The 20,666-nt window shown below is 55.8% G+C and overlaps 1 protein-coding gene across 1 annotated transcript in view; it reads left to right on the forward strand.

The window, feature by feature from the left end:
• LOC141164814 (transcription factor COE3-like) overlaps window positions 1–20,666 on the forward strand; it is a 349,802-nt gene that overhangs the window by 192,202 nt on the left and 136,934 nt on the right. Inside the window, exon 5 of the mRNA XM_073650397.1 lies at window positions 3,677–3,750. Within this exon, the coding sequence (XP_073506498.1) occupies window positions 3,677–3,750 (74 nt within the window). The remainder of the gene's footprint in view (window positions 1–3,676; window positions 3,751–20,666) is intronic.

Here is a 20,666-nt window from a genome sequence, read left to right on the forward strand (position 1 = left end):
ACATGTGCTTATCTAGCATTATATGAGCTGATGATAGAGGTAGATGATGTCACTGGCCCAGTAGATGACATCATTGTAGTGTTCAGATCAGCAGGTGGACATGGGCTTATCTAGCATTATATGAGGTGATGATAGAGGTAGATGATGTCACTGGCCCAGTAGATGACATCATTGTAGTGTTCAGGTCTGCAGGTGGACATGTGCTTATCTAGCATTATATGAGCTGATGATAGATGTAGATGATGTCACTGGCCCAGTAGATGACATCATTGTAGTGTTCAGGTCACCAGGTGGACATGGGCTTATCTAGCATTATATGAGCTGATGATAGATGTAGATGATGTCACTGGCCCAGTAGATGACATCATTGTAGTGTTCAGATCAGCAGGTGGACATGTGCTTATCTAGCATTATATGAGCTGATGATAGATGTAGATGATGTCACTGGCCCAGTAGATGACACCATTGTAGTGTTCAGGTCTGCAGGTGGACATGGGCTAATCTTGCCTTATATGAGGTGATGATAGAGGTAGATGATGTCACTGGCCCAGTAGATGACATCATTGTAGTGTTCAGGTCAGCAGGTGGACATGGGCTTATCTTGCATTATATGAGATGATGATAGAGGTAGATGATGTCACTGGCCCAGTAGATGACATCATTGTAGTGTTCAGGTCAGCAGGTGGACATGGGCTAATCTTGCATTATATGAGCTGATGATAGAGGTAGATGATGTCACTGGCCCAGTAGATGACATCATTGTAGTGTTCAGGTCACCAGATGGACATGGGCTTATCTAGCATTATATGAGCTGATGATAGAGGTAGATGATGTCACTGGCCCAGTAGATGACATCATTGTAGTGTTCAGGTCACCAGGTGGACATGGGCTTATCTAGCGTTATATGAGATTATGATAGAGGTAGATGATGTCACTGGCCCAGTAGATGACATCATTGTAGTGTTCAGGTCAGCAGGTGGACATGGGCTAATCTTGCCTTATATGAGGTGATGATAGGGGTAGATGATGTCACTGGCCCAGTAGATGACATCATTGTAGTGTTCAGGTCAGCAGGTGGACATGGGCTTATCTTGCATTATATGAGATGATGATAGAGGTAGATGATGTCACTGGCCCAGTAGATGACATCATTGTAGTGTTCAGGTCAGCAGGTGGACATGGGCTAATCTTGCATTATATGAGGTGATGATAGGGGTAGATGATGTCACTGGCCCAGTAGATGACATCATTGTAGTGTTCAGGTCAGCAGGTGGACATGGGCTTATCTAGCATTATATGAGGTGATGATAGAGGTAGATGATGTCACTGGCCCAGTAGATGACATCATTGTAGTGTTCAGGTCAGCAGGTGGACATGGGCTTATCTAGCATTATATGAGGTGATGATAGAGGTAGATGAGGTCACTGGCCCAGTAGATGACATCATTGTAGTGTTCAGATCAGCAGGTGGACATGGGCTTATCTAGCATTATATGAGGTGATGATAGATGTAGATGAGGTCACTGGACCAGTAGATGACATCATTGTAGTGTTCAGGTCTGCAGGTGGACATGGGCTTATCTAGCATTATATGAGGTGATGATAGAGGTAGATGATGTCACTGGCCCAGTAGATGACATCATTGTAGTGTTCAGGTCAGCAGGTGGACATGGGCTTATCTAGCATTATATGAGGTGATGATAGAGGTAGATGATGTCACTGGCCCAGTAGATGACATCATTGTAGTGTTCAGGTCAGCAGGTGGACATGGGCTTATCTAGCGTTATATGAGGTGATGATAGAGGTAGATGAGGTCACTGGACCAATAGATGACATCATTGTAGTGTTCAGATCAGCAGGTGGACATGGGCTTATCTAGCGTTATATGAGGTGATGATAGAGGTAGATGATGTCACTGGCCCAGTAGATGACATCATTATAGTTTTCAGGTCAGCAGGTGGACATGGGCTTATCTAGCATTATATGAGGTGTTGATAGAGGTAGATGAGGTCACTGGCCCAGTAGATGACATCATTATAGTTTTCAGGTCAGCAGGTGGACATGGGCTTATCTAGCATTATATGAGGTGTTGATAGAGGTAGATGAGGTCACTGGCCCAGTAGATGACATCATTGTAGTGTTCAGGTCAGCAGGTGGACATGGGCTTATCTAGCATTATATAAGGTGATGATAGAGGTTGATGATGTCACTGGCCCAGTAGATGACATCATTGTAGTGTTCAGGTCACCAGGTGGACATGGGCTTATCTAGCATTATATGAGGTGATGATAGAGGTAGATGATGTCACTGGCCCAGTAGATGACATCATTGTAGTGTTCAGGTCAGCAGGTGGACATGGGCTTATCTAGCATTATATGAGGTGATGATAGAGGTAGATGATGTCACTGGGCCAGTAGATGACATCATTGTAGTGTTCAGGTCACCAGGTGGACATGGGCTTATCTAGCATTATATGAGGTGATGATAGAGGTAGATGATGTCACTGGGCCAGTAGATGACATCTTGTAGTGTTCAGGTCAGCAGGTGGACATGAGCTTTTCTAGCTTTATATGAGGTGATGATAGAGGTAGATGATGTCACTGGCCCAGTAGATGACATCATTGTAGTGTTCAGGTCAGCAGGTGGACATGGGCTTATCTAGCATTATATGAGGTGATAGAGATAGATGATGTCACTGGCCCAGTAGATGACATCATTGTAGTGTTCAGGTCAGCAGGTGGACATGGGCTTATCTAGCATTATATGAGGTGATGATAGAGGTAGATGATGTCACTGGCCCTGTAGATGACATCATTGTAGTGTTCAGGTCACCAGGTGGACATGGGCTTATCTAGCATTATATGAGGTGATGATAGAGGTAGATGATGTCACTGGGCCAGTAGATGACATCATTGTAGTGTTCAGGTCAGCAGGTGGACATGAGCTTATCTAGCGTTATATGAGGTGATGATAGAGGTAGATGATGTCACTGGCCCAGTAGATGACATCATTGTAGTGTTCAGGTCAGCGGGTGGACATGGGCTTATCTAGCATTATATGAGGTGATGATAGAGGTAGATGATGTCACTGGCCCAGTAGATGACATCATTGTAGTGTTCAGGTCAGCGGGTGGACATGGGCTTATCTAGCATTATATGAGGTGATGATAGAGGTGGATGATGTCACTGGCCCAGTAGATGACATCATTGTAGTGTTCAGGTCAGCAGGTGGACATGGGCTTATCTAGCATTATATGAGGTGATGATAGAGGTGGATGATGTCACTGGCCCAGTAGATGACATCATTGTAGTGTTCAGGTCAGTAGGTGGACATGGGCTTATCTAGCATTATATGAGGTGATGATAGAGGTGGATGATGTCACTGGCCCAGTAGATGACATCATTGTAGTGTTTAGGTCAGCAGGTGGACATGGGCTTATCTAGCATTATATGAGGTGATGATAGAGGTAGATGATGTCACTCGCCCAGTAGATGACATCATTGTATTTTTCAGTTTTCCCTGTGATCTCATTTTGGTTCTGATTTTTGAAGCCTTAATAACAGAATGAGGAGATCTGGGGGATCTGGTTGATTCCAGAGCTTCTGGAAGGTTCTTGGAGATCCTGTGAGGCTCCGAGGTTCTGGCTGTTGTCTATCATGTATGTCTCTCGGTTTCAGGCGATCATCTACGAGGGACAGGACAAGAACCCGGAGATGTGCCGCGTCCTCCTGACTCATGAGATTATGTGCAGGTGGGTTTCCTTCATATCCTCATAGTCACAAGACGGGAGCGTAGAGAAAACGCTGAGGATAGCAGGGCGTCAGGCTGCAGCTTTATCTGTGACTGGAGAAGAGGATCTGACATGTGTCTTGTCACAGGGTGTCTGGATGCAGCTTTATCTGTGACTGGAGTAGAGGATCTGACGTGTATCTGGTCACAGGGTGTCTGGATGCAGCTTTAGCTGTGACTGGAGTAGAAGGTCTGACATGTATCTGGTCACAGGGTATCGGGATGCAGCTTTAGCTGTGACTGGAGTAGAGGATCTGACATGTATCTGGTCACAGGGTGTCTGGATGCAGCTTTATCTGTGACTGGAGTAGAGGATCTAACGTGTATCTGGTCACAGGGTGTCTGGATGCAGCTTTAGGTGTGACTGAAGTAGAGGATCTGATATGTGTCTGGTCATAGGGTGTCGGGATGCAGCTTTAGCTGTGACTGGAGTAGAGGGTCTGACATGTATCTGGTCACAGGGTGTCGGGATGCAGCTTTAGCTGTGACTGGAGTAGAGGATCTGATACGTGTCTGGTCATAGGGTGTCGGGATGCAGCTTTAGCTGTGACTGGAGTAGAGGATCTGATACGTGTCTGGTCACAGGGTGTCGGGATGCAGCTTTAGCTGTGACTGGAGAAGAGGATCTGACATGTATCTGGTCACAGGGTGTCTGGATGCAGCTTTAGCTGTGACTGGAGAAGATGGTCTGATATGTATGTGGTCACAGGGTGTCTGGATGCAGCTTTAGCTGTGACTGGAGTAGGGGATCTGACATGTGTCTGGTCACAGGGAGTCTGGATGCAGCTTTAGCTGTGACTGGAGTAGAGGGTCTGACATGTGTCTGGTCACAGGTTGTCTGGATGCAGCTTTAGCTGTGACTGGAGTAGGGGATCTGACATGTGTCTGGTCACAGGGAGTCTGGCTGCAGCTTTAGCTGTGACTGGAGTAGAGGATCTGACGTGTCTGGTCACAAGGTGTCTGGATGCAGCTTTATCTGTGACTGGAGTAGAGGATCTGACATGTATCTGGTCACAGGGTGTCTGGATGCAGCTTTAGCTGTGACTGGAGTAGAGGATCTGACATGTATGTGGTCACAGGGAGTCTGGATGCAGCTTTAGCTGTGACTGGAGTAGAGGATCTGACATGTATGTGGTCACAGGGAGTCTGGATGCAGCTTTAGCTGTGACTGGAGTAGAGGGTCTGACATGTATCTGGTCACAGGGTGTCTGGATGCAGCTTTAGCTGTGACTGGAGTAGGGGATCTGACATGTGTCTGGTCACAGGGAGTCTGGATGCAGCTTTAGCTGTGACTGGAGTAGGGGATCTGACGTGTCTGGTCACAGGGAGTCTGGATGCAGCTTTATCTGTGACTCGAGTAGAGGGATCTGACATGTATGTGGTCACAGGGTGTCTGGATGCAGCTTTAGCTGTGACTGGAGTAGGGGATCTGACATGTGTCTGGTCACAGGGAGTCTGGATGCAGCTTTAGCTGTGACTGGAGTAGAGGATCTGACATGTATCTGGTCACAGGATGTCTGGGTGCAGCTTTATCTGTGACTGGAGTAGAGGATCTGACATGTATCTGGTCACAGGGTGTCTGGATGCAGCTTTAGCTGTGACTGGAGTAGAGGATCTGACATGTGTCTGGTCACAAGGTGTCTGGATGCAGCTTTATCTGTGACTGGAGTAGAGGATCTGACATGTATCTGGTCACAGGGTGTCTGGATGCAGCTTTAGCTGTGACTGGAGTAGAGGATCTGACATGTATGTGGTCACAGGGAGTCTGGATGCAGCTTTAGCTGTGACTGGAGTAGAGGGTCTGACATGTATCTGGTCACAGGGTGTCTGGATGCAGCTTTAGCTGTGACTGGAGTAGAGGGTCTGACATGTGTCTGGTCACAGGGTGTCTGGATGCAGCTTTAGCTGTGACTGGAGTAGAGGGTCTGACGTGTCTGGTCACAGGGTGTCTGGATGCAGCTTTATCTGTGACTGGAGTAGAGGATCTGACATGTGTCTGGTCACAGGGTGTCTGGATGCAGCTTTAGCTGTGACTGGAGTAGAGGATCTGACGTGTCTGGTCACAGGGTGTCAGGATGCAGCTTTAGCTGTGACTGGAGTAGAGGATCTGACATGTGTCTGGTCACAGGGTGTCTGGATGCAGCTTTAGCTGTGACTGGAGTAGAGGGTCTGACATGTATGTGGTCACAGGGTGTCTGGATGCAGCTTTATCTGTGACTGGAGTAGAGGGTCTGACATGTGTCTGGTCACAGGGTGTCTGGATGCAGCTTTAGCTGTGACTGGAGTAGAGGCTGTGACATGTGTCTGGTCACAGGGTGTCTGGATGCAGCTTTAGCTGTGACTGGAGTAGGGGATATGACATGTGTCTGGTCACAGGGAGTCTGGATGCAGCTTTAGCTGTGACTGGAGTAGAGGATCTGATATGTGTCTGGTCACAGGGTGTCTGGATGCAGCTTTAGCTGTGACTGGAGTAGAGGATCTGACATGTGTCTGGTCACAGGGTGTCTGGATGCAGCTTTATCTGTGACTGGAGTAGAGGCTGTGACTTCCTGGGCTGTGCTGTAGTTTCTGGGGTCGGCTTGGAGACAGGATTATGGGGGGTTAATAACGGCCCCTCCGTTTTGCGGTCTTCCTCTGTAATGTTGGGTGGGGTCGCCTCCAGCGCTGTGACCAATGCACCAGGAATCCATGGTCTCTGGGGTCCGACGTCCAGGGGAGGTTCCCACTCCTCGTTACACGGATATTGGGGGGCCCCGGTTCTCTGATACTGACATGCAGCGCAGGACGGGGGGGTTGAGGGGCTGCCCCTGACCACATCGGCCTCATTCCAAACAGTTACTAATCATGGTCCGAATATGGCAGAGCCTTCTAATGATGGTGGAGTGAAAGCATCCACTGTGGATGTCCACGGATGATGGTGACTGTGGAGTCACAGGAGGCGAGAACACGCCCCCCAGTGTGTACGCTCCGCCCCCCCAGTGTATAACCTCCGCCTCTCGCCTCCCAGTGTATAACCTCCAGCCCCCCCGGTGTATACCCTCAGCCCCTCGCCTCCCAGTGTATAACCTCCAGCCCCCCACGGTGTATACCCTCTGCCCCTCGCCCCCCAGTGTGTACGCTCCGCCCCCCCCAGTGTATAACCTCCAGCCCCCCTGGTGTCTACCCTCCGCCCCTCGCCTCCCAGTGTATAACCTCCAGCCCCCCTGGTGTCTACCCTCCGCCCCTCGCCTCCCAGTGTATAACCTCCAGCCCCCCTGGTGTCTACCCTCAGCCCCTCGCCCCCCAGTGTGTACGCTCCGCCCCCCCCGGTGTATACCCTCCGCCCCTCGCCCCCCAGTGTATAACCTCCAGCCCCCCCGGTGTCTACCCTCAGCCCCTCGCCCCCCAGTGTGTACGCTCCGCCCCCCCCCCGGTGTATACCCTCCGCCCCTCGCCTCCCAGTGTATAACCTCCAGCCCCCCCGGTGTATACCCTCCGCCCCTCGCCTCCCAGTGTATAACCTCCAGCCCCCCCGGTGTATACCCTCCGCCTCTCGCCTCCCAGTGTATAACCTCCAGCCCCCCCGGTGTATAACCTCCGCCCCTCGCCCCCCAGTGTATAACCTCCAGCCCCCCCGGTGTCTACCCTCAGCCCCTCGCCCCCCAGTGTGTACGCTCTGCCCCCCCCGGTGTATACCCTCCGCCTCTCGCCCCCCAGTGTATAACCTCCAGCCCCCTCGGTGTCTACCCTCCGCCCCTCGCCCCCCCAGTGTATAACCTCCAGCCCCCCCGGTGTATACCCTCCACCCCTCACCCCCCAGTGTATAACCTCCAGCCCCCCTGGTGTCTACCCTCAGCCCCTCGCCTCCCAGTGTATAACCTCCAGCCCCCCACGGTGTATACCCTCTGCCCCTCGCCCCCCAGTGTGTACGCTCCGCCCCCCCCAGTGTATAACCTCCAGCCCCCCTGGTGTCTACCCTCCGCCCCTCGCCTCCCAGTGTATAACCTCCAGCCCCCCTGGTGTCTACCCTCCGCCCCTCGCCTCCCAGTGTATAACCTCCAGCCCCCCTGGTGTCTACCCTCAGCCCCTCGCCCCCCAGTGTGTACGCTCCGCCCCCCCCCGGTGTATACCCTCCGCCCCTCGCCCCCCAGTGTATAACCTCCAGCCCCCCCGGTGTATACCCTCCACCCCTCGCCCCCCAGTGTATAACCTCCAGCCCCCCTGGTGTCTACCCTCAGCCCCTCGCCTCCCAGTGTATAACCTCCAGCCCCCCACGGTGTATACCCTCTGCCCCTCGCCCCCCAGTGTGTACGCTCCGCCCCCCCCAGTGTATAACCTCCAGCCCCCCTGGTGTCTACCCTCCGCCCCTCGCCTCCCAGTGTATAACCTCCAGCCCCCCTGGTGTCTACCCTCCGCCCCTCGCCTCCCAGTGTATAACCTCCAGCCCCCCTGGTGTCTACCCTCAGCCCCTCGCCCCCCAGTGTGTACGCTCCGCCCCCCCCGGTGTATACCCTCCGCCCCTCGCCCCCCAGTGTATAACCTCCAGCCCCCCCGGTGTCTACCCTCAGCCCCTCGCCCCCCAGTGTGTACGCTCCGCCCCCCCCCCGGTGTATACCCTCCGCCCCTCGCCTCCCAGTGTATAACCTCCAGCCCCCCCGGTGTATACCCTCCGCCCCTCGCCTCCCAGTGTATAACCTCCAGCCCCCCCGGTGTATACCCTCCGCCTCTCGCCTCCCAGTGTATAACCTCCAGCCCCCCCGGTGTATAACCTCCGCCCCTCGCCCCCCAGTGTATAACCTCCAGCCCCCCCGGTGTATACCCTCCGCCCCTCGCCCCCCCAGTGTATAACCTCCAGCCCCCCCGGTGTCTACCCTCAGCCCCTCGCCCCCCAGTGTGTACGCTCTGCCCCCCCCGGTGTATACCCTCCGCCTCTCGCCCCCCAGTGTATAACCTCCAGCCCCCTCGGTGTCTACCCTCCGCCCCTCGCCCCCCCAGTGTATAACCTCCAGCTCCCCGGTGTATACCCTCCATCCCTCGCCCCCAGTGTATAACCTCCAGCCCCCCACGGTGTATACCCTCTGCCCCTCGCCTCCCAGTGTATAACCTCCAGCCCCCCCAGTGTCTACCCTCCACCCCTCACCCCCCAGCGTATAACCTCCAGCCCCCCCCCGTGTCTACCCTCCGCCCCTCGCCCCCCAGTGTATAACCTCCAGCCCCCCCAATGTCTACCCTCCGCCCCTCGCCCCCCAGTGTATAACATCCAGCCCCCCCGGTGTATACCCTCCATCCCTCGCCCCCCAGTGTATAACCTCCAGCCCCCCCCGTGTCTACCCTCGCCCCCCAGTGTATAACCTCCAGCCCCCCCAATGTCTACCCTCCGCCCCTCGCCTCCCAGTGTATAACCTCCAGCCCCCTCGGTGTATACCCTCCAGCCCCCTCGGTGTATACCCTCCACCCCTCGCCCCCCAGTGTATAACCTCCAGCTCTCCTGGTGTATACCCTCCGCCCCTCGTCCCCCGATGTGTAACCTCCAGCCTCCTCGGTGTATACCCTCCAGCCCCCTCGGTGTATACCCTCCACCCCTCGCCCCCCAGTGTATAACCTCCAGCTCTCCTGGTGTATACCCTCCGCCCCTCGTCCCCCGGTGTGTAACCTCCAGCCCCCTCGGTGTCTACCCTCCGCCCCTCGCCCCCTCGGTGTATACCCTCCGCCCCTGAGTGTATAACCTCCTCCCGCGCCCCGCCGGTGTATAACCTTTGCCCCTCGTTCCCCCCCAGTGTATAACCTCGGCCCTCCTCCTCCGCCCCTGGTGTATACGCTCCTCCCCGTCGGTGTATAACCTCCTCCCCCGCCCCGTCGGTGTGTAACCTCCAGCCCCCCCAGTGTATACCCTCCACCCCTCGCCCCCTCAGTGTATACGCTCTGCCCTGTCGGTGTATAACCTCCTCCCCCGCCCCGTCGGTGTATACCCTCCGCCCCCCTGGTGTATACCCTCCGCCCCTCAGTGTATAATCTCCTCCCGCGCCCCACCGGTGTATAACCTTTGCCCCTCTTCCCCCCCGGTGTATAACCTCCGCCCCCCCGGAGTATAACCTTTGTCCTTCGCCCTCCCCCGGTGTATAACCTCCTCCCCCCCGGTGTATAACCTCCTCCTCCGCCCCTGGTGTATAACCTCTACCCCCCAGTGTATAACCTTCTCCCCCTGTTGTATAATCTCCTCCCCCCGCCCCCCAGGTGTATAACCTCCGGCCCCCTGGTGTATAACCTCCTCCCCCCGGTGTATAACCACCTCCCTCGCCCCCCGGTGTATAACTTCCGCCCCCCGGTGTATAACCTCCACCCCCTGGTGTATAAGCTCCTCCCCCCGCCCCCATGTGTATAACCTTTACTCCCCGCCTCCCGGTGTATAACCTCCCGCCCCTTCTCCCCGGTGTATAACCTCCTCCCCCAGCCCCCAGGTGTATAACCTCCGGTCCCCCGGTGTATAACCTCCGGCACCCCAGGTGTATAACCTCTGGCCCCAGCCCCCAGGTGTATAACCTCCACCCCCCGGTGTATAACCTCCTCCCCCCGCCCCCAGGTGTATAATCTCCGGCCCCAGCCCCCAGGTGTATAACCTCCACCCCCCGCCCCCAGGTGTATAACCTTTGCTCCCCGCCTCCCGGTGTATAACCTCCCGCCCCTGCTCCCTGGTGTATAACCTCCTCCCCCAGGTGTATAACCTCCAGCCCCTCAGGTGTATAACCTCCGGCCCCCCAGGTGTATAACCTCCGGCCTCCTGGTGTATACGCTCCGCCCCCTTGGTGGATACCTGTGAGGGGTGCAGGGTGGTAGTAGTGGCGAGGGGCTGCTGTTGTGTATTCTCACCCTGACCGCTCATAAATAAATGACAATGTCCCGGTTTTCTTATGATTTGCATGTCGTTCACAGCACTCACAGTTTCTTGATGTTTCTCCATCTTCTTTAGGAGTCCAGCAGTTAAAGGCGAGCGATCACTGTCACACGCGGTCTCTTTTTTCTTAAAACCAACTTTACTTCTCTTTTTCATCAGTTCAGTGTATACCCTCCGCCCCTCAGTGTATAATCTCCTCCCGCGCCCCACCGGTGTATAACCTTTGCCCCTCTTCCCCCCCGGTGTATAACCTCCGCCCCCCCGGAGTATATCCTTTGTCCTTCGCCCTCCCCCGGTGTATAACCTCCTCCCCCCCGGTGTATAACCTCCTCCTCCGCCCCTGGTGTATAACCTCTACCCCCCAGTGTATAACCTTCTCCCCCTGTTGTATAATCTCCTCCCCCCGCCCCCCAGGTGTATAACCTCCGGCCCCCTGGTGTATAACCTCCTCCCCCCGGTGTATAACCACCTCCCTCGCCCCCCGGTGTATAACCTCCGCCCCCCGGTGTATAACCTCCACCCCCTGGTGTATAAGCTCCTCCCCCCGCCCCCATGTGTATAACCTTTACTCCCCGCCTCCCGGTGTATAACCTCCCGCCCCTTCTCCCCGGTGTATAACCTCCTCCCCCAGCCCCCAGGTGTATAACCTCCGGTCCCCCGGTGTATAACCTCCGGCACCCCAGGTGTATAACCTCCGGCCCCAGCCCCCAGGTGTATAACCTCCACCCCCCGGTGTATAACCTCCTCCCCCCGCCCCCAGGTGTATAACCTCCGGCCCCAGCCCCCAGGTGTATAACCTCCACCCCCCGCCCCCAGGTGTATAACCTTTGCTCCCCGCCTCCCGGTGTATAACCTCCCGCCCCTGCTCCCTGGTGTATAACCTCCTCCCCCAGGTGTATAACCTCCAGCCCCCCAGGTGTATAACCTCCGGCCCCCCAGGTGTATAACCTCCGGCCTCCTGGTGTATACGCTCCGCCCCCTTGGTGGATACCTGTGAGGGGTGCAGGGTGGTAGTAGTGGCGAGGGGCTGCTGTTGTGTATTCTCACCCTGACCGCTCATAAATAAATGACAATGTCCCGGTTTTCTTATGATTTGCATGTCGTTCACAGCACTCACAGTTTCTTGATGTTTCTCCATCTTCTTTAGGAGTCCAGCAGTTAAAGGCGAGCGATCACTGTCACACGCGGTCTCTTTTTTCTTAAAACCAACTTTACTTCTCTTTTTCATCAGTTCAGTCCTGGTCACTGATACAGTCTTTTGGGACATCACCGTTACAGTCTCCATTCTCTCTTCTGTCCCTTCCCGTCACATCCTCTCATCCATCTCAGAGTTAGTTTCCCCGGTCCCGCAGCTTTCCAGAACACGGTCCTACTCTCCCCAGGTTGTCCCCGTCCGCTCTCCCCTCCTTGGGAGCAGTGAAGGTTGGCTCCACCAGTCCTTCTGCGGGCCGTAGGCCTCGGACGTTTAGGGAAGTTTCCTCAGAGTTGTCTGCTTTATCGTTCCCCATGCTGCCTAGCTCTTTTACTTTCTCCTTCTGTATCTCCGCTGACCTTCAGCCCCCGGGCCCTGACCTCTTCCTCAGTCTTCCTCCAGCACAGACTTTAAACGATACCATCAACAACTACATCTCTGACTGACTGCCTGACCAGAATGACCGTTGTTCTCCTCTAGCCCAAAAACTCCTCCCCTTTTTTCAACTGCACCAATCACCAACCGTTTCCGTCGGTAGCTGGGCAAACTTCTCCCTCCCATTACCCACTAATAGCGTGCACTGACTTCCCACACCCTGAACCCCACACACTATGAGGCCCAGCACCGCCCGTCAGCCCAATATTCCTATCAACCCTAACTAAACACTGACCAATCTCCTGCGCTTTCCCTATATACTGTATATAAATAGCATTATACATTATATTACATTGCTGCCTGTGATACAATACAGATTCATATCTTAATATTATTATCACAAAAATATAAGAAACCTATATACTTGGTAGATCAACTGTTTAGAGAGGGAGAGGCATATGACAGCCCCTGTCACACCCTTGCATACCCTCCGACCCCTGCTGCCCGGTGTATAACCTCCGACCCCTGGTGTATAACCTCCGCCCCCTGCTCCCCAGTGTATAACCTCCGACCCCTCCTCCCTGGTGCATAACCTCCGCCCCCTGCTCCCCGGTGTATAACCTCCGACCCCTCCTCTCTGTTGCATAACCTCCAACCTCTGCTCCATGGTGTATAACCTCCGACCCCTGCTCCCCGGTGTATAACCTCCTACCCCTCCTCCCCAGTGCATAACCTCCAGCCTCTGCTCCCCGGTGTATAACCTCCGACCCCTGCTCCCCAGTGTATAACCTCTGGCCCCTCGTGCCTCGTTGTTTAACCTCTGGCCTCCTGCTCCCCGGTGTATAACCTCCAACCCCTGCTCCCCGGTGTATAACCTCCAACCTCTGCTCCCCGGTGTAAAACCTCCAACCTCTGCTCCCCGGTATATAACCTCCGACCCCTGCTCCCTCGTGTATAACCTCCAACCTCTGCTCTCCGGTGTATAACCTCCGCCCCCTGCTCCCCGGTGTATAACCTCCGACCCCTCCTCCCCGGTGCATAACCTCCAACCTCTGCTCCCTGGTGTATAACCTCCGACCCCTGCTCCCCGGTGTATAACCTCCGACCCCTCCTCCCCGGTGCATAACCTCCAACCTCTGCTCCCCGGTGTATAACCTCCGACCCCTGCTCCCCGGTGTATAACCTCCGACCCCTGCTCCCCGGTGTATAACCTCCAACCTCTGCTCCCAGGTGTATAACCTCCAACCTCTGCTCCCCGGTACATAACCTCCGACCCCTGCTCCCTCGTGTATAACCTCCAACCTCTGCTCTCCGGTGTATAACCTCCGGCCCCCTGCTCCCCGGTGTATAACCTCCAACCCCTGCTTCCCGGTGTATAACCTCCGACCCCTCGCTCCCTGATATATAACCTCCGACCCCTGCTCCCCGGTGTATAACCTCCAGACCCTGCTCCCCGGTGTATAACCTCTGGCCCCCTGCTCCCCTGTGTATAACCTCCGACCCCTGCTTCCCAGTTTATAACCTCCGGCCCCCTGCTCCTCGGTGTATAACCTCCGACCTTTCGCTCTTCGGTGTATAACCTCCGACCCCTGCTCCCCGGTGTATAACCTCCGGCCCCCTTCTCCCCGGTGTATAACCTCCGGCCTCCTTCTCCCTGGTGTGTAACCTCCGGCCTCCTGCTCCTCGATGTATAACCTCCGGCCTCCTACTCGCCAGTGTATAACCTCCGGCTCCCTGCTCCCCGGTGTATAACCTCCGACCCCTGCTTCCCGGTGTAAAACCTCCGACCCCTCGTGCCTCGTTGTATAACCTCTGGCCTCCTTCTCCCCGGTGTATAACCTCCGACCCCTCGCTCCCCTGTGTATAACCTCTGACCTCTGCTCCCCGGTTTTTAACCTCCGACCCCTCGCTCCCCGGTGTATAACCTCCGACCCCTGCTCCCCGGTTTATAACCTCCGACCCCTCGTTTCTCGTTGTACAACCTCCCGCCCCCTGCCACCTGGTGTATATCCTCCACCCCTTGCTTCCCGGTGTATAACCCCCGACCCCTGCTCCCCGGTGTATAACCTCCGACCCCTCACTCCTCGGTGTATAACCTCCGCCCCCTGCTCCCCGGTGTATAACCTCCAACCTCTGCTCCCCGGTGTATAACCTCCGACCCCTGCTCCCCGGTGTATAACTTCCGACCCCTGCTCCCTCGTGTATAACCTCCAACCTCTGCTCCCCGGTGTATAACCTCCGACCCCTGCTCCCCGGTGTATAACCTCCGACCCCTCACTCCTCGGTGTATAACCTCCGCCCCCTGCTCCCCGGTGTATAACCTCCAACCTCTGCTCCCCGGTGTATAACCTCCGACCCCTGCTCCCCGGTGTATAACTTCCGACCCCTGCTCCCTCGTGTATAACCTCCAACCTCTGCTCCCCGGTGTATAACCTCCGACCCCTGCTCCCCGGTGAATAACCTCCGACCCCTGCTCCCCGGTGTATAACCTCCGACCCCTGCTCCCCGGTGTATAACCTCCGACCCCTGCTCCCCGGTGTATAACCTCCGACCCCTGCTCCCCGGTGTATAACCTCTGGCCCCTCGCTCCCTGATATATAACCTCCGACCCCTGCTCCCCGGTGTATAACCTCCAACCCCTGCTCCCCGGTGTATAACCTCCGACCCCTGCTCCCCGGTGTATAACCTCCGACCCCTCACTCCTCGGTGTATAACCTCCGCCCCCTGCTCCCCGGTGTATAACCTCCAACCTCTGCTCCCCGGTGTATAACCTCCGACCCCTGCTCCCCGGTGTATAACTTCCGACCCCTGCTCCCTCGTGTATAACCTCCAACCTCTGCTCCCCGGTGTATAACCTCCGACCCCTGCTCCCCGGTGTATAACCTCCGACCCCTGCTCCCCGGTGTATAACCTCTGGCCCCTCGCTCCCTGATATATAACCTCCGACCCCTGCTCCCCGGTGTATAACCTCCAACCCCTGCTCCCCGGTGTATAGCCTCCGACCCCTTGCTCCTCGGTGTATAACCTCCGACCTTTCGCTCCCCGGTGTATAACCTCCGACCCCTCGCTCCCCGTTGTATAACCTCCGACCCCTGCTTCCCGGTTTATAACCTCCGGCCCCTGCTCCTCGGTGTATAACCTCCGGCCCCTCCCCGGTGTATAACCGCCGAACCCTGCTCCCAAGTTTATAACTTCCGACCCCTCGCTCCTCGGTGTATAACCTCCGGCACCTGCTCCCCCGGTGTATAACCTCCGACCCCTTCTCCCCGGTGTATAAACTCCTCACCCCTTCCCCCGGTGTCTAACCTCCGGCCCCCTGCTCCCCGGTGTATAACTTCCGACTCCTCACTCCTCGGTCTATAACCTCCAACCCCCTACTTCCTGGTGTATAACCTCTGGCACCTACTCCCCGGTGTATAACCTCCGATCCCTTCTCCCCGGTGTATAAACTCTGACCCCTTCTCCCCGGTGTATAACCTCCTCCCCTTCCCCCCGGTTTATAACCTGCCCTCCCCGGTGTCTAACCTCCGGCCCCCTGTTCCCCGGTGTATAACCTCCGGCCCCCTGCTCCTCGGTGTATAACCTCCGACCCCTCGCATCCCCGGTGTATAACCTCCGGCCCCGACCCAGTGTATAACCTCCGACCCCTGCTCCACGGTTTATAACTTCCAACCTCTCGCTCCTTGGTGTATAACCTCCCGCCCTCTGCTCCCCAGGGTATAACCTCCGACCCCCTGCTCCCCGGTGTATAAACTCCGGCCCCCTGCTCCCCTGTGTGTAACCTCTGGCCCCCTGCTCCCTGATGTATAACCTACGGCCCCCTGCTCCTCGGTATATAACCTCCCACCCCCTGCTCCCCGGTGTATAACCTCCGGCCCCCTGCTCCTTGGTGTATGACCTCCGGCCCTTACTCCCCGGTGTATAACCTCCGGCCCCCTGCTCCCCGGTGTATAACCTCCGGCCCCCTGCTCCCCGGTGTATAACCTCCGGCCCCCTGCTCCCCGGTGTATAAGCTCCGGCCCCCTGCTCCCCGGTGTATAACCTCCGGCCCCCTGCTCCTTGGTGTATGACCTCCGGCCCTTATTCCCCGGTGTATAACCTCCGGCCCCCTGCTCCCCGGTGTATAACCTCCGGCCTCTTTCTCCCTGGTGTATAGCCTCCGACCCCTCGCTCCCCGGTGTATAACCTCCGGCCCCCTGTTCCCCGGTGTATAACCTCCGACCCCTCGCTCCCCGTTGTATAACCTCTGACCCCTGCTCCCCGGTGTATAACCTCCGACCCCTGCTTCCCGGTTTATAACCTCCGACCCCCTGCTCCCTGGTGTATATCCTCCGCCCCATGCTCCCCGGTGTATAACCTCCGGCCCCTGCTCCTCGGTGTATAACCTCCGGCCCCTGCTCCTCGGTGTATAACCTCCGGCCCCTGCTCCTCGGTGTATAACCTCCGGCCCCTGCTCCTCGGTGTATAACCTCCCGCCCCCTGCTCCCCGGTGTATAACCTCCGGCCCCTCCCCGGTGTATAACCTCCGAACCCTGCTCCCCAGTTTATAACTTCCGACCCCTCGCTCCTTGGTGTATAACCTCCGGCACCTGCTCCCCCGGTGTATAACCTCCGACCCCTTCTCCCCGGTGTATAAACTCCTCACCCCTTTCCCCGGTGTCTAACCTCCGACCCCCTGCTCCCCGGTGTATAACTTCCGACTCCTCGCTCCTCGGTCTATAACCTCCAACCCCCTTGCTCCCTGGTTTATAACCTCCGGCCCCTGCTTCCCAGTGTATAACCTCCGCTCCCCAGGTGTACAACTTCTGGCCCCTGCTCCCTGGTGTATAACTTCCGGCCCCCTGCTCCTCTGTGTATAACCTCCGACCCCTGCTCCCCGGTGTATAACCTCCAGCCTCCTGCTCCCCGGTGTATAACCTCCGGCCTACTTCTCCCCGGTGTATAACCTCCGACCCCTGCTCCCCGGTGTATAACCTCCAGCCTCCTGCTCCCCGGTGTATAACCTCCGGCCTACTTCTCCCCGGTGTATAACCTCCGGCCCCCTGCTCTCCGGTGTATAACCTCCTCCCCCTGCTCCCCGGTATATATCCTCCTCCCCCTGCTCTCCGGTGTATAACCTCCGGCCTCCTGCTCCCCGGTGTATAACTTCCGGCCCCTCGCTCCCCGGTGTATAACCTCCAGCCCCCTGCTCCCCGGTGTATAACCTCCAGACCCTGCTCCCCGGTGAATAACTTCCGGCCCCTCGCTCCCCGGTGTATAACCTCCAGCCCCTGCTCCCCGGTGAATAACCTCCGGCCTCCTGCTCCCCAGTGTATAACCTCCGGCCCCCTGCTCCCTGGTGTATAACCTCCGGCCTCCTTCTCCCCAATGTATAACCTCCAGACCCTGCTCCCCGGTGAATAACCTCCGGCCCCCTGCTCCCTGGTGTATAACCTCCGGCCCCCTGCTCCTGGTGTATAACCTCCGGCCCCCTGCTCCCCTGTGTATAACCTCCGACCCCTGCTTCCCAGTTTATAACCTCCGGCCCCCTGCTCCGCGGTGTATAACTTCCGGCCCCCTGCTCCCCGGTGTATATCCTCTGACCCCTGCTCCCCGTTGTATAACCTCCGACCCCTGCTCACCGGTGTATAACCTCCGACCCCTCACTCCCCGGTGTATAAACTACGACCCCTGCTCCCCGGTGTATAAACTACGACCCCTGCTCCCCGGTGTATAACCTCCGACCCTTGCTCCCCAGTGTATAACCTCCGACCCCTGCTCCCCGGTGTATAATCTCCTCCCCCTGCTACCCGGTGAATAACCTCCATTCCCCGGGTGTATACGCTCCGCCCCCTCGGTGTGTAACCTCTGGCCCCCCGGTGTATGCGCTCCACCCCCTCGGTGTATAATCTCCAGCCCCCTTGCTCCTTGGTGTGTAGCCTCCGGCCTCCCGGTAAATACACTCCACCCCCTCAGTGTATACTCTCCGCCCATCGCCCCCCCGGTGTATAACCTCCGGCTCCCTGCTGCCCGGTGAATAACCTCCATTCCCCGGGTGTATACGCTCCGTCCTCTCTGTGTGTAACCTCCGGCCCCCCGGTGTATGTGCTCCACCCCCTCGGTGTATACCCTCCGGCCCCCTACCTTGCCATCTACCATCACTACCATGTGACAGATTGGCTCACTGATACCAGCGTAGTCCTGTAATGGGAGCCACCGGGGTAACAAGTCCAGACATCAGCACAAACACTGCGCCCCTGCCGGGAGCGTCATGGCCGAGCAGCTGCTGCAGTCGTACATCACCAAGCACAATGCCGAGGGATTGGCCCTTTAATTCCAAGGAAGGGAAATCTTAACCTTTAGCACAAGACATTGTGGACAATTGTAGCTTCAGCTTTCTGGGAACAGTTTTGGGAAGACCCTTATCTGCCCCCATTACTGTGCCCAGTGCACAAGCTCCATACAGGCATGGAGGGCAACCTGAGCGGCCGCACGGAGCCCGGACCTCAGCTTCATCCAAGAATGGAAGATATATGTATGTGCGGTGCAAACATGATGTGAAGACTCGGGGTCTTCCGTGGGCGTAAAGCTACTCAGACAACACAGGGTGGGGGTAACACAGCGTGACAATACTTTACTGACCCACAAAGCGGAGAATAAACACATAGAACAGTCCCAGCAGGTCCCCAAGATGGTGGAACATTACACCGTCTCACCCTTCCTTCTCCGCCCGCCTGGGATAGAACAGCTGAAACTTTGGGACTTCCAGGGCCGACTACCTCAACCAGTGACCCCCCGCTTCTGGTGGGCCCCAACAGAGAGAAGGTAGCGGCAAGCTTAGGAAGCTAGCAGTCCATCGAGGTACAAGACCAGGAGACCCGAGGGTCCCACCCTGGCCTCTCCGAGAGTTTCCATAGGTCCAGATGACCAGTGGGCCCCTCCTGGCAACCCCAAACAACATGTACTGATGGTATCTATGTGTGGAGGATGCATGTACTGATGGTATGTATGTGTGAAAGATGCATGTACTGAAGGTATGTATGTGTGGAGGATGCATGTACTGATGGTATGTATGTGTGAAAGATGCATGTACTGAAGGTATGTATGTGTGGAGGAGGCATGTACTGATGGTATGTATGTGTGGAGGAGGCATGTACTGATGGTATGTATGTGTGGAGGAGGCATGTACTGATGGTATGTATGTGTGGAGGATGCATGTACTGATGGTATGTATGTGTGGAGGACGCATGTACTGAAGGTATGTATGTGTGGAGGATGCATGTACTGACGGTATGTATGTGTGGAGGATGCATGTACTGACGGTATGTATGTGTGGAGGATGCATGTACTGAAGGGATGCATGTACTGAAGGTATGTATGTGTGGAGGATGCATGTGCTGACGGTATGTATGTGTGGAGGATGCATGTACTGATGGTATGTATGTGTGGAGGAGGCATGTACTGATGGTATGTATGTGTGGAGGAGGCATGTACTGAAGGTATGTATGTGCGGTGCAAACATGATGTGAAGACTCGGGGTCTTCCGTGGGCGTAAAGCTACTCAGACAACACAGGGTGGGGGTAACACAGCGTGACAATACTTTACTGACCCACAAAGCGGAGAATAAACACATAGAACAGTCCCAGCAGGTCCCCAAGATGGTGGAACATTACACCGTCTCACCCTTCCTTCTCCGCCCGCCTGGGATAGAACAGCTGAAACTTTGGGACTTCCAGGGCCGACTACCTCAACCAGTGACCCCCCGCTTCTGGCGGACCCCACAGAGAGGAGGTAGCGGCAAGCTTAGGAAGCTAGCAGTCCATCGAAGTACAAGACCAGGAGACCCGAGGGTCCCACCCTGGCCTCTCCGAGAGTTTCCATAGGTCCAGATGACCAGTGGGCCCCTCCTGGCAACCCCAAACATGTACTGATGGTATCTATGTGTGGAGGATGCATGTACTAATGGTATGTATGTGTGAAAGATGCATGTACTGAAGGTATGTATGTGTGGAGGATGCATGTACTGATGGTATGTATGTGTGGAGGATGCATGTACTGAAGGTATGTATGTGTGGAGGATGCATGTACTGATGGTATGTATGTGTGGAGGATGCATGTACTGAAGGTATGTATGTGTGGAGGATGCATGTACTGATGGTATGTATGTGTGGAGGATGCATGTACTGATGGTATCTATGTGTGGAGGATGCATGTACTGATGGTATGTATGTGTGGAGGATGCATGTACTGATGGTATGTATGTGTGGAGGATGCATGTACTGATGGTATGTATGTGTGGAGGATGCATGTACTGATGGTATGTATGTGTGGAGGATGCATGTACTGATGGTATGTATGTGTGGAGGATGCATGTACTGATGGTATGTATGTGTGGAGGATGCATGTACTGATGGTATGTATGTGTGGAGGATGCATGTACTGAAGGTATGTATGTGTGGA

Source organism: Phyllobates terribilis, unplaced genomic scaffold (assembly GCF_046119375.1).
Source record: "Phyllobates terribilis strain yellow unplaced genomic scaffold, ASM4611937v1 Scaffold_1__5_contigs__length_1240528914, whole genome shotgun sequence".
In the NCBI taxonomy this organism is placed as follows: domain Eukaryota; kingdom Metazoa; phylum Chordata; class Amphibia; order Anura; family Dendrobatidae; genus Phyllobates; species Phyllobates terribilis.